General features: G+C 40.3%; 3 protein-coding genes across 4 annotated transcripts in view; 2 read left to right on the forward strand and 1 right to left on the reverse strand.

The window, feature by feature from the left end:
* Nucleotides 1-315, reverse strand: part of LOC118428399 (integrator complex subunit 7-like) — an 8,797-nt gene extending 8,482 nt beyond the window's left edge. The window contains exon 1 of the mRNA XM_035838444.1: nt 273-315. Coding sequence (XP_035694337.1) covers nt 273-315 — 43 coding nt within the window. The remainder of the gene's footprint in view (nt 1-272) is intronic.
* On the forward strand, nt 157-8,556 carry LOC118414989 (denticleless protein homolog). Of its 2 annotated transcripts, none has more exons than XM_035819364.1 (16): nt 157-395; nt 579-667; nt 887-923; nt 1,518-1,613; nt 1,759-1,820; nt 2,251-2,371; nt 2,668-2,733; nt 2,961-3,070; nt 3,255-3,331; nt 3,771-3,874; nt 4,286-4,390; nt 4,641-4,753; nt 5,714-5,803; nt 5,972-6,101; nt 6,573-7,432; nt 7,564-8,556. In XM_035819364.1, exons 1-16 carry the CDS (start codon nt 314-316, stop codon nt 7,654-7,656), a joined length of 2,235 nt encoding a protein of 744 aa, XP_035675257.1. In that variant the 5' UTR covers nt 157-313; the 3' UTR covers nt 7,657-8,556. The 2 variants fall into 2 exon arrangements, with proteins under 2 accessions (XP_035675257.1, XP_035675254.1); XM_035819361.1 differs by having other exon boundaries at nt 158-395; nt 3,252-3,331.
* Nucleotides 8,557-9,019: 463 nt separating this feature from the next.
* Nucleotides 9,020-11,077, forward strand: LOC118415005 (zinc transporter ZIP3-like). The gene has a single exon (XM_035819376.1). It carries the CDS (start codon nt 9,298-9,300, stop codon nt 10,249-10,251), a length of 954 nt encoding a protein of 317 aa, XP_035675269.1. The 5' UTR covers nt 9,020-9,297; the 3' UTR covers nt 10,252-11,077.
* Nucleotides 11,078-13,645: the final 2,568 nt, after the last annotated feature.

A 13,645-nucleotide genomic window follows, 5' to 3' on the forward strand; every position in this document is an offset into this window, starting at 1 on the left:
GATTTATGCTTGACATTTTTACAGTAGGCATTTTTATAAAATTACGAAAAACATTTAAATGCAAAAAAGGTCAGAAATCTGACCAATGAAATAGCGAGTTGTCCGTTCATCCAATCAGATGGCAGAACAGCCGGGATTTGGCGCGTGTTTCGTCTGGCATTTCCCGCAAAATATTCAGGACGCTGCTGAACAGTGTGCTCGAGCGGCTGTTCAAATTGAGTACATTTCTTCAGCAATTAACTTGATATTGTTGGTTGCGTGGATCTGAAAACCACAAGGTGTGTTAAAGAGAAGAGCTGTGTTCAATTCGACCATGTTTGGGCAGAGGAATGGCCTGTTTTCTGCTATCAGTGAGCGTCGGGTGTGGGGAGCCTGGGACAAACATGGCGGGAAAGGTGAGCTCTCATCAGAGACTTTGTAGCTTCCCAAACCATGAAATTTGTTTCTGTACAATTGCATAAGGTATTCATGTTAACTAGAGTAATCTTTCCTTTGTGTAGCTCATAATGTTTTCCAGAACTAGCTCAATACGTTTTCAGTGAAGTGAACGCGTCATTGGTGCTACTGCCTTATTGCAGGAACCACAAGAGGAAAGCTGGACAGTGTTATCGAAAGGTTCATGTGCACCCGAGCAGACGAATATGAAATGGACGGATTCGAATTTGGAGTAAGTTGACTTTCAATGTTTTATAATTCTATCACTTATTTTGTTAAGTGTTGCATGTGCATAAGTATTTGTTCTTCTTTATTCAGGGGTCATATTCTGCAGTATATAATTATATTAATAATAAAAAGACAATTCAATTGTCTATTTTTATGGTAGCTGAATCTGACACATTAAAGGCTTAATCATCTACTTCATCCACATTTTCTTCTCTCCACACAGACTGCATGTCCTCCATTTGCATCAGGCTTCTGCAAAGGTACATATTTATTATTTTATTCACAAGTTAGGCCATGTTTACTTGATCATATGGATGATATCGTCTCTGAACAACCAAACTGATGCAAGTGTGCAAAAGAAATGGCCAAAAAAAAGTTGACTTCATTTTAAGATCTAACGTTAAGTACATGAGTGATGATAGTCAAACAATTGACAAATCACAGCGAGTATGGTATACCGAACGGTACATTCATTTTGTTCTTTCAGATCTTTTTCGTTGACCTTGAACCTTGACATTCTATGACATTAGTTTACTTTTTCCATTTTTTCCATTTTAATGACATTAGTTTACTTTTTCCATTTTTTTGTTTCAATTCATGTCATATATTTGCTCCTGATGGACAGTATTGAAAACGTTTTTTGGGAAATGGCCAAAAATTGATGCATGCACAGATGTCAAACATATACTAGTAATCAAATCAATCTTATATGTTAGTGCCTTGGTATAAGGCTGGTATTGCTTAGATAATGAAGGCAACCATGTACAAAAAGTAATAGACTATGAATGTAATGCTATCTCTTACAACTTGAATGTGCGGAGTTGCAATGGCCTTTTTTGTTACTTCTTCCTCAGTGCCTGGCCAGGAACATGTGCTGTGTGTCTGTGATGAGGATGGCTTCATTCGACTCTATTGTACAAAGCATAGTGGTGACCATGGCCGCCTGGCACGTAAGTAGCAATCCTTGTTGTTAGCATGATTACCTGCTTGCTGACTTCAGTCGTTTCATTAGCATCAGCTTAGAGGAACATCTTTAGCATTAGTCAACTTCATAGGAATCAAACCAAAATGTGTCAATATTATTTTCTTTTGCAGAATGGACAGGACATGGCAATGCCATATTTGATCTGGAATGGTCACCTCACCAAGGCATCATGGTAAGTCTGCAGACGTCTGGTTTTAGTATTTTATGATTTGTGAAGTAGAAGATAATCCAACCTCTTAGTCTTAGTCCATTTTCCAGGGGACATATTGGTACCATTTGAGGTAGCAAGTTCTCCTTGAAACTTTTGAATAATAGACCTGTGGTATATATTTTGTTGCAATAGCCATTCTGCTTTATACATGTATGTGTAATTGTGTGTATCATCTTATGGAAGACTAAGCCATACATGTACTAAATCTTTAATGTACATGTATTATGCAATCTCTTGTTGTCAAGTTGATTGCCCTTTCTCCCCATTCTAGAGGCCTGACCAATGGCAAGGCTGCTAAAAGCATGATTTAGTCAGGCTATACTTAACATAAATGTATGCAAGCTGGTGTATTCCTTGTTCATTCACTGATACATGTCTTGTGTATTACCAGGTGACAGCCTCTGGTGATCAGACAGCTCGGATATGGGACATGGGGTCCAACAATCTGATGGGGGTGTTCAAGGGGCACACATGCAGTGTCAAGTCTGCATCTTTTAGGACCAATGACAAATGTAAAATTCTACACAGTTATAAAACTTTTCATTTGATCGTCTGTGTATTACTGTTGAAAAACTGGTCACTTTGCTCACTTGCTTTGCTTAGGTTTGATGATTAATGCATGTAATTCTATACCTCTTCCATAATCAGTAAGGATGGTTTCTATCTACCAGTATTCATTAGACACATAACCTGTGAAAATTCACATTGACCAGTTGATAACATGTCCTGTTTGCACGCTCTTTCCATACCCTGAGAAGTTTTGCTACTCCTAATATGTCATACCTCTTTACATTTACCTTGTTTGCAGGGGTTTTCTGCACAGGAGCTAGAGACGGGAATATACTGGTTTGGGATGGAAGATGCAATCATAACGGTGAGCGCTACGCAGGTTTTTGCTACAACAGTACAAGTCAGAAGAGTTTCCTTTTGGTTTTCAGTCATATTAAATACTGTTAAAAGTCTCTGTCTCTGTATGCAGAATATGTCTCAGAGGCTTTGAGAAATGCCTATATATCATTACCAGGAACATGAATGTTCCTGTTTCTGTATTGTGCTTATATGATAAACCAGCTGCTAATATTTGCCTTATGTTGTATGTAGATGGGTACTACAGACCAGTGAATTCCATTCGCAATGCTCACACGCTACCAATGCAGTCCACGCCACGTCCCAAAAAGAAACGAAAGGTTGATGCTGCTACGTCCAACCCTGTAGGTACAATGTATCTTTCAGCATCTTGTTGGTACCAAAAATGTATTACATATCATATATTGACATCCGATGTTTTTTTACCAGAAATATAGCTTAAGCAATAGCAATTTGAGGTCGAACAATCTGCACAGTTTTTAAAAAGTACATGAATAATTTGGTGCTCCCTTCCCATGTGCACAGCAGCAAGATTCCCAACAGAGTGTGACCTGTGTGGTGTACCAGGATGAGAACACTGTAGTCTCGGCAGGCAGTGTGGACGGGTGAGTTGGCAGCAACCACAAATGCCGTCTTAGTTTCAACTACCATTGTCTGGGACACACTTGCATGTAAAAGAAAGTTGAATGACACATTGGCATTGTTCGTACATATATATTAAAATTAGATGCGGAAGTTCATTATGCCTACACAGAGACATACCCTACTTGGGACAGGTAAAAATCATTTGTTAGAAATAGAGCAATTAGATGTACAGAAGATATGTTAAGTGTAACTTGTAAATGAATCCAGGATGATTCTATGAAATGTTACTTACAGATTTTTATTTGGGAAAGTCTTCAAATAGGATTTATTTGAGTGATGAGAGAGAGCAATGGAGAGATTGGTTGGTTAGTTTTGGTTAGTTTCCTTACCAACCACAAGTGCACATAATATGAACAATACAAATTAGAGAAAAACTAAGGATATATTCTGTCCATGTAGTACCATCAAGCTGTGGGACATGAGGAAGAACTACACAGCCTACCAGTGCACTCCCATCCCCAAGCAGACCTTCCAGTATCCAGGAGCACGTGTCAGGAGAAGAGGTCTGTTGATACACATACATTAAATCTTTGTAGAATGGCAATACATAGATTGCATTCTATAACCACCGGGAGTGTAGAAGATTCAGGCCATACAAATTAATAGGGTATGACTTCTTTCCAGCATCTTAAGACTATAAAGTGTAATTGTCCCCTGCATCCTCTCGCAGCTACCTGGCACAGGCTTATGGACTTCAGCCATAAGCCACATTAAAACAGTCGTGTAAATTTCTACAGTTAACACCAACCTGTCCCAAGCAACCATTTGTCCTTAGTCCCTCAAGTGGTTGCTGAACACAAGTGTGACTGAACTTCTAAAATTAAAACTAGTTGGTATTTTTGCAGGAAACACATGACTGCCCATGGCCCAATGCAGGCGTTTTGCTGAATGTGACCTTTTCTTTTTATTTGCAGGTTTCTCCTCCTTGGTTGTGGATTCAGCAGGTACAAGACTGTTTGCCAGTTGTACAGACAATACAATCTACATGTACAACTGTAACAGCATGGAGACCCAGCCTGGTAGGTATCATAGCTCAGGTCTCAACACGCGTTTTGTTATTAATCTCTGTTAAGCAGTAATAGTTTAGAATAGATTGAAATATACCTTGGATGTTTAGTGATTGTATTTAGTATGTGAATTGATTGATTTATATCATGTTTGGGCTTGTTTTCCTCTTCACATTACATGATTTTGCAGTATGTGAAAGCATGTCAGCTTGTATTCGGTGTATTGTCATTTGTCAAGTCTACAAACCATCTTCCCCTGCAGTGTCATCGTTCACAGGCCACTCCTGCTCCAGCTTCTATGTGAGATGTGCCCTGAGCCCTTGTGAAGATTACCTGATCAGTGGCTCTAGTGACAACAGTGCCTACATTTGGAAGGTAATTAGTTTTCTACATGGGTAATCGGCTGCCACTACTCCTCTGTACTGACACTAGGAATTCGACAATAATATTTTTAAATTAAAATCTGCCCTACATTGCTTGAAAAATTTAAGATTTCAGTATATCAAGACCCAGGTCATCCAACATCAGTTTGCTTTGGTCTTGCCCATATCATTTGTACATGGTTGCTGTACAATGGAAACAAACTATTTTGTCTTAATGATCTGCTTCAAATTTATCTTAGTATGTTTAAGACATTGGTTATGTTGTTGTGAAAGTATAGAAAGTTGACATATAAGAGTAATGTGTGCAGTATGCAAATATGCTGCATGATATCATGCATGGTTGCAATGGAGAAAGGATACATATCTGCTCCCTCAATTTATAGGTGCTATAGCTGCCTCCTTCAGATACAAATCCCTTTTAGATTGGATTGACTCAGACATTATTTGTCAGCCATGATCACCACCTGTATGATGTACAACTTTCAGGCTATCATGGTAGGAAACCATCACTGATTTATGAGGGACACTGAAAAGCCAACCATTATCAGTACAGGGGAAGTGTTCATTAGTAGGCACAGGTTAGACCTCCGTGTGATATCTTCCAATTACCTCAGGTAGAGTGTGTGTGATCTGAATAGAAAACAGCTCCAAATTTTGGTCTGCATATTGGTGTGTATCTGAGACCCTTACACTTATGCAGTGACCATGGTTTCAAATGATAAAATGAAGCCTTGCATACCTTGACTGAAGATAAACTGATCAATGTGACACTCTGGAGATGCAAAAAATAGTTGGCCTTGAATGTGTTTACATGTCTTTTTACAAACCATACTGGACCATGTTATCGCATTCCATACTACATTTTTCAAGTTCCATGATAGTACTTGTCGTACCAGTAGCAATGTTGTAGCATAAAAAAAGAAACCACTAGTAACTTAACATTCGTCTACAGGTCAATGACCCCGAGGCATGCCCATGGAAGCTCACAGGTCACAGTGGGGAGGTGACAGCTGTGTCGTGGTGTCAGAAGGACTTCACTAAGGTAACATTGCAGAAGTTATAGATATAGTACCAGTGGCATCTGCAGAGTCACGTTGCAGTTTCTTTATTGCTGTGGAGTGATGTCTACAATTTCTCCATCAATATCATGTTTTATCTACAGGAGGGTTTGTTTCCTTGGTCATTCATATTCCACCTTTCTTACCTTCAGGTGATCACATGTTCTGATGACAACACCATGAGAGTCTGGAGACATGAGCCTAAAACAGATAAAGAATGGGATCCTAATGATGTTCTTGGAGAAGTACAGAGGGTTGTCAGGACACCACAGAAGTTAGCAGGTAAAAAAACTGTAGAAAGATTGATTCATTGATCGATTGAGCTACACGTGTTGTTTTATTCCTCTCATTTGGAAACTGCAATGGCTTTCATTTGCTGAATGGTTGGTAATGAAAAAAGAGTATGAAAATATCTCAATGACATGGTATGTTCTTCTGATCAAGTTGAATTTTGAAAAAAATGATAGGTGTGAAAGATCCTCTTTCAGCAAATTTGAGGTGGTCACCAAGATGAGACCACTTGTTGCATGCCTCAGCAGACGACACATAAAGCAGTCATCTGTTAAATTCTGCTTACATTGGATTGATGAGAAACAGTCCCTTTTGCTCTAGAAGTCACAAATAACTTTCAGGATGCCATTCCCCTACCTGTGGTCTGCCACATTTGATGGGTAGCTGCTTTTACCATCCTCCATTGTCATACATCCTAGGGCCCTTATCATATCAGTCTAATGACTCTTCTACTGTTAACAGGTACCTGGAAAGCTGGGCCATTGGAGACTGGAGTCAGGACTGTTGGAGTCGGGACTGTTGGAGTGGGAAGTCCAAGAATGGCTGTAACTGTCTCCAACAACATTCCCACTGTCAGTTGTGCCTCTCCTAAACATGCAGCAGGTGCATCCCCTACCCCTGAAGCTGTGGTTGCAGCAGGCTTACCAACACCGGCAAATGAACAATCCAAAACATCTGGAAATTTAGACTCTGCAAAGGTATCTAGGCCACAGCTTGCCATCACTCAATGGCTGATGTCTGCCAAATGTTCAAAACAGACAGATGAAAAGGAGAACAGAAAAAAACAGATGGAAGTGGAAGATGCCAGACTTCCTGAGCAGGTGATAGATAAAGAGCAAAGACAGGCTCTATCTCCCGTGAAAAACACTTTGTCAGGAAGTAAAGGTGGAAAAGACAGCAAGGGAAGTAACAGAGTCATGGGATTCATGTCAAAGGGACAGACAGAAAAAAGTAGTGACAACCCAAACACCTGTCAAAGAAAGCTTCTGACAGAATTTAGCGCTGAGGAGAAAGAATGCACATTCAAAAGCTCAAACCAAGCTACTCCCAAGTCGTCAGAAGAGCATGAAATTTTGCAACAGTTTGATTCACCAACAGCAAACCTTCCAAACTATGTTGTGGATGGCATCTCAACAAGGGTACCTAGCCTGACACGCACAGACTCTGACAAGGAAAATGGGCAGCGAGGACAAAGACAAAACTGGCTTCTACAGCTCAGCTTGCAAAAGAGAAAAGAGGATGTGAAGGAAGGAATGAGAGGGGTCTGTAAGAAGAGGAAAATCAGTGAGAAAAGTGCAACAAGTAGTCCTCCAAAAGACAAGGTATGTTGCTACAGAAGCACAGCACAACTGCTCAATTTCCTTTTTCATTCATCATCATCAGTCCTATCTCACTGTTATAACGTTAAAGCAGGCTATTTTTGGTCTAAAAGTCTCTGTTCTTCCATTTTCAGGTTTCTATGACATCTGCTGCCACATCATCACCAAGCTCAATTCGCTCCTTCTTCTCCCCACAGCGCAGTGATATGAGCAAGGAAAAACATTAATAGCATTAAATGTCATCATATACCTAGGACCTGCAAAATGTCTCACATGATTACAAAAGGGAGAAGAACTGAAGGCTTAGCGATACCACTTGTTCTTTATTATTATGTATGTCAATAACAGGATTTACTAGCTATGTTGTCATGAGACAAATAACAGTCATGAACGTTGAAGGCACAAGCAAACTCATGATCAGAAACTTCTCATCATCAATGTAAGACATAATTTGCTTGAAACATGATGCAATAAGTTGATCGAAACATGGAAAACAATGTCTAAGCGTGACCTATTTGTTAAAACAAGCACTGATTTTTCTTGTATGAGCAAACATTGCTTGGGTGGTGTAGATTCTGAATTATCGTACATGTATTATATCTGAATGATTTATCAAGGGCAGTATTGTCAGTAAGTATCAAGGAAGATCAAGAGAAAGGACATTTAATTTCCTTTAAGGTTAATATTTATTTTTTTTAGCCATTTTTAGATTCATGTGTAAGCATTTTAGATTCAATAGGACTGAGTGGCATGCAAATAGATTGGCAGAATTACATTTTTATTTGAGCCTGAAAATTGTTGTAGAGAACATCACAAATGTGAAGACAATGATATAATTGATTACGTTTGTTTATAATATGTACAATGTATAGGGCCATCTTGTAATGAAGAACAGGTGAATGCGTTATATGCTCAGTTCCCCCACATAGTGGACAAGGTAATGATTTCAGTGGAGACAGGGAGTCTACAACACCTGAAGCACATGGACTGAACATATCATAAGTCAGCATACATGCAGGATCTGGGTTTCAAACCAGGATCAGTCCCTGTTTCCTGTGGCTATCTGCAGTAGTAAGTGTTGTACATCTAGGCAAGACAGATAGGAAAGCTCAGGAAATGGGACAGTGCTCAATCAAGTACATACCTTAACAAATTGTTGCTTTACAAGTACAGGATTTTATTTTTACATGGTGTTGCTTATATAGTTACATGATTAATTGCCACTTTCTCTGCAAAACTCAGAACATTTAAGGCATTCACTACTCACCTGATGACAAACTACATGCTTGCGTTAACATTTATTGCATGGTCTTCAGTTTAACCTAGCAAATGATATGTTGTTAATGTAACTACTGAGGATAAAATGTCCACGTTTTTTACTAATGACTTTGGAACAAACAGGCCTATAAATGATATCTGAAAACCTTGGTTATTGATTACCACGCTCTGCAGTTCAGATCCTCAAGACAAGTACACTACGAAACACGACCCGGAAGTAGTCTTACACTGCTGTTGAATATTCATGACCGGTGAATTTGCACACGGCTCTCGTTATCGTGTTCCACACGGCCCCAAAATAATTAAGGTTTCTTCAAACTGGCGCGAAACCTGTCCGGACCAAGTGCCAACCCCCAAATAAACCAAGTGGAACAGAAAAAGGGCTAGTGAGTAAGCGATTGAATCCCTTCTTTCTTTGAAAATGAATGACCCAAGCACACATAATAGACCTCACGTGACGCGGAATAGACGTAACACATCTCGTGACTATCAGTATCAAGGTAGTCACTGCCGGCGTCACGTAATCCTCGATACGCTGGCTTCATAAGCGCCGAACGGCACTATTTTCATCATATCTGTAGTACTAAAGGATGGACCTGATCATCGTGCAGCTTCTGACCCTCCTCGGACTTCTGGTTACATGTTTGACATTCTCCTTGATCCCACTGGCCCTGGCATGGAGGGCATCCAGGCCGTCGTCAATAAACAACAGACTGGGCTCCCGTTTTCTTGGCAAGGTGAACAGCTTCGTGGGGGGAGTTTTCTTCGCAACGTGTTTTCTTCACTTGCTGCCAGAAGTGAGGAAGGACCTTGGGAACAACTTGCGTGGATACGGGATCGTTACGGCTTATCCCGTAGCCGAACTGGTGACGTGTGTTGGGTTTTTCATAGTTCATCTGGTGGAAAGTTTGACACATCTTTGTTTACCTCATGACGAAAGTCCGTCCCGGGACCGACGATCGTACAACACAGTCGATGAGGAGGGCACAACTCGTCCATTGATAAGAGGTGAATCCAAGGTGGACTACGGGGCAGTCAATCCTTCGGCACAAGGGACAGGGCCATCAGACAGTTCTGTGGAAGTAATACGTGATGACAGGGACGTGGGAAGAAACGTACATACATTCCTGCTTCTTATCGCTTTAAGCGTTCACGGGACGTTTGAAGGTGTTGCACTGGGTGTCCAATCCTCACAATCATCTCTTCTATCGCTGTTTTTCGTAGTTGTCGTCCACAAAAGCATCTTAGCCCTCAGTCTTGGGATGAACGTCGCAACCGGTGACCTGTCATTACCATACAAAGTCATCACCTGCGTAGTTTTTAGTCTAGCCGGTCCAGTAGGACAAGGTATTGGCCTCCTGGTCACCAACGCAGACGGCGGTGGTCTCGTCACCGGCATTCTGCAGGGGGTGGCTGCGGGAACTCTGCTTCATGTCACGTTCATGGAGGTACTTTCCAAAGACATGAAAACAAGCGATATGCTATCTACGCTGTCTGCCGTCATTGGGTTCGCTCTCATCGCAGGGTTGACTCTCTTGGATTGAAAAACATTCATTCGATAGCGTATGGCATTAACATGCTCCATTGCAACCATTTATGTAATTGCGTTATTCTTTCTTTTGTTTTGTTGAAGGACTTGTAATATAAACGACAGGAATATTCACCCTTGAACTTGAACATATGTCTCGATAAAAACGCGATGCCAAAAATGTGTACATGTGTATTGTTTTATTTATGTATTGTGTAAGTTCGAATTCGTTCTTTTCATACATGTAATTGGACTAATCTTGAATTAAGGAGTTATGTATGTATCGTGATGCATGCACGTTTGCCTAAGGACAGCTGGTTATGGGGTTATGAGGAATTTTGAGGATGATCGCTAACTTTTTAGGTATTTTTCTCTGGGTAGTGTTTTTCATTTTGAAGACATTGCTCGTTTCCATAACCCCTATCACTCCCTTGTGCGTCACTTTTAATTTATTTGTTACGATGTGGATTTTAATGATTTGTTACACGGTGGTTTTTGCGACCACCGTGTATCATAGGCTTGTACTTCCAAGGAAGACCTACTTGTTCCATTCGTTGTGAATTAAGTATATGTAATGTCAGGGATTTTTAAAAAAAGGGACAACACTGTGTAGTTCATATCATGAGAATGGAATTTTGCCTTGAATTTCCTATGCACTGGTTCTCAGGAAGAAGGACGTTTTGTCTGGTCAGTATTTGTTTTTCTCACGGCATAGCTACAGGTGGACATCATTACCTTCGTCATTGTCGGCAGGAACAGTAATGTAATAGAAATGCCAAATAGCCATACTCATCTTTTACACCAACGGAAAGGAAAATAAACCAATTGTTAATGATCCAGAATCCTTGTGATTTCTTACTTAAGTTAGTGTGTAAAATTATCATCTAATGATATCTCTTTCAAAGTTTGAAACTAATCCAGACCATGCGGTTCCAGAAGGCGCAAACACTCAAGAGCTATCTGCCACTAACTAAAACCACGACCACAACATGTCGAGATTTCGTGACATCAAAACCGGAAGTTGGGCAGCAGAACCTTAACAACCCGCTAGGGGCCCGAAATCCAATTATTTTCAGCTCTCATCAAGATCCATCCAGGCCCTCTCCAGTTATGCTGTTAATTCCCATACATACAAACGATACCTTCTAGCGATGGTAACTTGAAGAGTGACTAATCTTATTAAGGTTCCGGAATAAACAGAAGGGTAGAGTTGGTAACGTGCGTACATGTAATATCTCAAAGTGATGAGGAGACCTTACCAAGTAAGTAAGTACATGTAAACACTTTCCTATCTTTCACGGACACGCCAAGATCTTCATGGCAGTAACCTTGTGCAATGCCAGCTTTCTGATATGTGGAAATCATGAATTCTGTACGGCTAAACTGTATACATCCCAGCACAGTAAACTGCCAGCACAGTGTGGCCCTAGCTATCCGAGTCATCCTCCTCTTATCACAAAAGAACCTATATGACTGCTACAGTTACGGTGGAATTGCCTCCTACGGGACATTGTGAACCGTGATCAGAGACATACAGAACTTCAAACTCAAAATAAACGCCTACTTCAGCGCTACTCGTCAGCGTACTGTATTGTAAAATATGAATTATTCAGTTAAGCACAGCTGCTAAGCTGAGGTTTGTGGAATCAGCAAGAAATTGTTTTTTTTGCAACATTTTTTTTTTGCAAAGGAGGCACTAAAATGTAATTTGGCACATGCCACTTCAGTGTGATGGGGGATAAGAGTACTCGAGAGTATTGGTCTGCTTAAACAAGACTCTTGGTTGAGTAACGATCGTTGCACATTTTCTCTCTTTTTTTTACGCAACATACTAGTAATGGTAAGTGTCCTTCTACTATCTCATCCATTTCTTACATGCCGGTAGGCTCTTTGCTGGAGGGCTGGAGGGGATGGTGACGTCAAAGTAATACGTAAGCAATCAGTTCCCAAATTGAATGTAAAATTTGTCTTGGGGTACGCGCATCTGTATACTAGTACATTGACCTTGTTGTAGGCCTTCATGAAATCTGACCTTGTTTCGATACCAGTAACCAAACGATACCATCATGTAGAACTTTTTGTGACATATGGGATAACCTAACCCGAAAAAATAAGAAAGCGGTGTGGTGAAGTCGTTCGAAAAGTGTAAATAGAAGCAGTGATTTTTTTTCAAAACTTTCTGAAGTAAAGGAAAAGATATCGATCCCATCCAAAGATTGCATGGATGATAGTTCGTTATAGATCTTAGTTTTCACTATATTCATAAAATATCGTGTACTCCGTAACGTAATGTAACGTAGGACTGTATATTTCTTCACGTATGTACGTGGCTGAGGCGCTGGCGGCGTACGAATGCACCCGAGTCTTCTATTATCATACATAATGCTTGAAATTGAAGGGTCGTCACTGCAACACACCAGACACTCTGCCTTATATGTCATGAAAATGGTACTGCTACCGTGGCGCCTACATTGCATAGGTCAGTTTCTTTTTTCTTCATTCCAAAAGTGAGACCAAATTATTCTGTATAATGATAGCGTATCTCAAATACTGTACTATAATATTTTGAAGTCATGAACATGGGATAGTACTGTAGTACTTCAATAGTTGTTACTGGATGTTGTAAGTTAAAACTATGTACGGTTGTCAAGCAATAAACTATATGACAGTTAACTTTACATGAAAATATAGTCCTTATAACGGTATTCTAAATGTTTCGAAGTTTGCCCTTTCCATTTCCACGTGTGTAGTTTTGCTACCATCTTGTACACAACACTCTTCGATGGAAAAATTGATCTAGTTAAAACTAGCCTGTCTCTTCCCTTGCCGCGGTGACCTTGCATATAAAATCACCTGGCAGAGAGCTATTCCGTAAACATGTTTATTGATAGACAATATTTCTAGATTCAGTTCACACTGTGGCATAGTAATATCAGGAATGATACAGGTGAATCTCATAAATCGTGATCAATACCAGGAAATTCAGGAATGCAAAGAAAAATCTGTGTGAACGGTGCCACATATGCTGACTGTGTGCTAATTAGCGAAAACGGTACGATTTTGCTAAGTTCAGTCTTCCGGTCCGTTATGGAAAACGCAATGCGAGAGAACTCTGTCAGAAAAGTGCAGTGTGCCCTTCCATAAATGAAAGCCATTGAACATATACATTCTTATAACCAGCAAAAAGTCTTTGCCTGACACCTTGGATGTATGTGAAGTATCAATCTTGCGTCTTTGAGGTCCAAGTTTGGACGAGAACAGACGAGAACACTGTACGACAGACGCGGGCGTAGGTTGTGAATTTTGGCGGGAATGTGTGTTGTTACCCATAACTTTGGCGACCACTCTCGCTTTACCTTTGCCGACGAAACCAGATATGGTATAAAGACACGTGGCTGCGCTAGGAAGGC

The sequence above is a fragment of the Branchiostoma floridae genome, chromosome 1 (genome assembly GCF_000003815.2).
Source record: "Branchiostoma floridae strain S238N-H82 chromosome 1, Bfl_VNyyK, whole genome shotgun sequence".
Classification (NCBI taxonomy): domain Eukaryota; kingdom Metazoa; phylum Chordata; class Leptocardii; order Amphioxiformes; family Branchiostomatidae; genus Branchiostoma; species Branchiostoma floridae.